The sequence below is a fragment of the Jatropha curcas genome, chromosome 9 (genome assembly GCF_041381405.1).
Source record: "Jatropha curcas cultivar XTBG-Jc1 chromosome 9, XTBG_Jcur_1.0, whole genome shotgun sequence".
NCBI classification, from domain to species: Eukaryota; Viridiplantae; Streptophyta; class Magnoliopsida; order Malpighiales; family Euphorbiaceae; genus Jatropha; species Jatropha curcas.
In genome coordinates this window covers 20332823-20336303 of record NC_143159.1, presented here as the reverse complement: position 1 = coordinate 20336303, position 3481 = coordinate 20332823, and the positions used below count along the sequence as shown (strand labels likewise).

The following is a 3481-nucleotide window of genomic DNA, read 5'->3' as shown; positions in this document are numbered from 1 at the left end:
CCGTTTCATTATAAAAGAAAGAAAGAAATTAAAAGAAGAAAAACGGTGTCGCACAGCTAATAAACGCAAGTGTCAAAACACATGCAGTACACTTTCTCCTTGCTGATAACAAAAACAGTTGAGGAGTTGCAAATCTGTTACAGTGAATGAAGAGAGAGAAAGATGAGTTGTAACAGATTTTAAGAGCTAAATTTTATGTGTCATTGGTGTCCGTACAGGTGTATAAATAATTGTATAGAGCATCTGGTGTTAAGTTAGTTTTTTGGTGAATTCTTCTCTATTCAGTATTGTAATCTTGCTCTGTTTTTGTTCTTCTCTTGTAACTGTCGTTCTCTTCATCCTCTTATTGAATAAAATGTATTCAGTCAAGTTTCTTCATGGTATCAGAGCAGTGCTGCGCAGGTTTATTCAGTTTCTTTTTTGATTTGCTGTTTTTTTTCTGCAACTATTACTGATTGATTCGGAAGTTTTCCTTTCTTTCTTTCCAATCGATTGCTGTTTTCCTTGATCTCCTTGATCAGTTGTTAGTTCTTCTATCTCATTCTTAATCTTTGATTCTATCATTCTTACTTTCTTTCTTTAATTTTGTTAAAATGGCTACAAATCAAAATGACTGTTTGACGAATCCTTCTAATCCTTTCTATCTGCATCCAAATGAAACACCTGCTTTAGTTCTTGTTTCAGTTCCATTGAATGATTACAACTATCATTCTTGGGCCAGAGCAATGAAAATAGCGCTAGCCTCCAAAAATAAGTTAGGTTTTGTTACTGGAGCGATACCTGCACCAGTTGATCAGAATAGTGAATTGTATAATATCTGGAGCAGATGCAATACAATGGTGATTTCTTGGATCTAGAAGGCTGTGTCTCCAAACATTGCACAGAGTATCTTGTGGATAGACAATGCCTCAGAAGTATGGAGAGATTTACAAATCAAATTTTCTCAAGGGAATAATTACAGAATAGCTGATTTGTTAGATGAAACTGCAAGTCTTAAGCAAGGAGATTCCACTGTGAATGATTTTTACACACAGCTTAAGATCCTATGGGATGAGCTGTTGGTTCTTAGACCAATACCTGCTTGTACGTGTGTTAATGCATGTAACTGTGGAGCAGTTACACAATACAGAAGAAACTTTGAGCATGAACAAGTCATAAGATTCTTAAGAGGCTTAAATGAGAGATTTGAGTCTGTTAAATCTAATGTGTTAATGATGGATCCTCTTCCTGATTTAACTAAAGTTTTCTCAATGGCAATACAACAAGAAAGGCAGATTAATCACAGTTCACAATCTGAGTTAAAGATTATGCTCAATAAGTCTTATAGACCAAATTTTGGTGCTAAAAGCTTTCCACAGCAGACATCCAGAGGACAAAGGTTTCCTGCACAAATAAATAAAACAAGAAAATGCACTTTCTGCAATGGAACTAATCATACTATAGACAGTTGCTATAAGAAAATTGGTTATCCTCCAGGATTCAAGCCGAGAAACAACTACAATTCAGGCAGACCAAATGTGATTGCAAATGCAGCAATCAATGCAGTTTATGGAGATCAACATAATCCTTCTTATTATCAAAATGCAAGTGAATTTTATGATCCTAACTCTAATGTGTTTCCTATTCAAGCTGTGGAGAATAAATTCACAAACTGTACAAGCAGTGCAACTCAACAGCAACCATCTGAAGCAACTATTTCTTTTACACTGGATCAATATAACAAGATTATGACACTCATTAATCAAGATTCAGCAGATGGCACAGCACATACAATCAATAGAGAGCATGCAGTCAATAGCATCATGGCAACCAATGATCAGCAATTAGCAATTTCCATATCTAATCAAACACAGAAAACAGGTATATTAAAATCTGTATCTAATTCTGTGTGGATTTTGGACAGTGGAGCTACAGATCATATATGCAAGTCTCTTGATATGTTTACAACCTTCAAAAGAATTTCACCAATAAGAGTAAAGCTGCCAAATGGAGAATATCTATTAGCTCATTTTTCTGGCACTGTTGTTTTTTCAGAAGTATTTTTCCTTAAAGATGTGCTGTATATACCCGGATTTGCTTTCAATCTTGTCTCAGTTACAAGCCTTATTGCTCAACTACATTGTTCACTCTTTCTCTATAATGATCTATGCTTAATCCAGGATTTCAAGACCTGGAAGATGATTGGTATAGCTAAAGTGTTCCATGGACTCTACAAGTTGCTGCAAAATGAAGATCCTAAGAAGTTTTCTGATGTTAGACAAAATAAAGCAGTATTGGCTGCTACTACATTGTTTAGTACTCAGTGTAGTAATAATAGTTTGTGGCATTTTAGATTTGGTCATGTTCCTAAGACCAGATTATCCATTTTATGTACCAAACATCCAGAAATTCATATGAATAAGACTGATTTACCTTGTGATATCTGCCATATGGCAAAGCAGAAGAAACTTTCCTTTCCTGTTAGTGTAACTATGTCTCAATCTCCTTTTGATTTGTTACACATGGATATATGGGTCCAGTTGGCACTATTTCTTGGACAGGGCATAGATATTTCTTGACTATAGTTGATGATCATACCAGATTCTTGTGGGTCTACCTGTTAAAGGAGAAGAGTGAAGTTAGGCCTTTAGTCAAACAATTTGTTAAGATGGTAGCAACACAGTTTGACAAAAGAGTTAAAAGCATCAGATCTGATAACGGTGCAGAATTCTTGATGAAAGATTACTATGCAGCAGAGGGTATATTACATCAAACTACTTGTCCAGAAACCCCAGAGCAAAATGCAGTTATAGAACGAAAGCATCAGCATATACTCAATGTCACAAGAAGTCTTCTGTTTCAAGCTAATTTGCCAAAGATTTTTTGGAATTTTGCTGTACTGCATGCCACTTATCTCATTAATAGAATTCCAACTCCACTATTGCAGGAATGCTCTCCGTATGAAAAACTTTATCATAGCCTACCAGATATTTCAACCTTAAAGGTTTTTGGGAGCTTGTGTTATGCCAATACTTTGCACGCTGGGAGAACTAAGTTGGAACCAAGAGCTCAAAAATGTGTGTTTTTAGGCTACAAAGAGGGTACCAAAGGGTATTTAATGCCGAATTTGCATACTAGAGGATTACTGGTTTCAAGGAATGTCATATTCTATGAAACTATTTTTCCTTATTCAGAAAAACAGTTTCAACCATTATTGCCTCAAGTTAATGACACATATGTAGATGCAGACTGTGTTCCTATGTTGCCTGCAGCAGATGCAGTCACTGCAGCAGATGTAGTTCATGCTTCTATGCAAGATAATGGCTCAAGAAGATCCACAAGGACAAGGAGAGCTCCTCAATACCTGCAGGATTACCATTGTAATCTGACCTATCATAATCAAACTATGCCTATTGCTTCTACGCAGCATTCTATTTCCCAAGTGCTTACATATTCTCAGTTGTCTCCTTCCTATAAACATTTTATTTTAAATGTTTCTTGT

General features: G+C 35.7%; 1 protein-coding gene across 1 annotated transcript; it reads left to right on the top strand.

Annotated features, from left to right (window-relative positions):
• The first annotated feature begins 593 nt into the window (after positions 1 to 593).
• LOC149493752 (uncharacterized) lies at positions 594 to 2558 on the top strand. Its single transcript, XM_089726330.1, has 2 exons — positions 594 to 839; positions 885 to 2558. The coding sequence occupies exons 1-2, from the start codon at positions 594 to 596 to the stop codon at positions 2556 to 2558; spliced, it is 1920 nt and encodes a 639-aa protein (XP_089582456.1).
• The last annotated feature ends 923 nt before the right edge of the window (positions 2559 to 3481 follow it).

What these genes read in the sequence shown, in the direction of transcription:
- LOC149493752 (XM_089726330.1), top strand. Translation starts at nt 594, where the DNA reads ATGGCTACAAATCAAAATGACTGTTTGACGAATCCTTCTAATCCTTTC. An exon ending in GGAGCAGATGCAATACAATG is followed by an intron (nt 840 to 884) that starts GTGATTTCTTGG and finishes AACATTGCACAG; the next exon opens with AGTATCTTGTGGATAGACAA.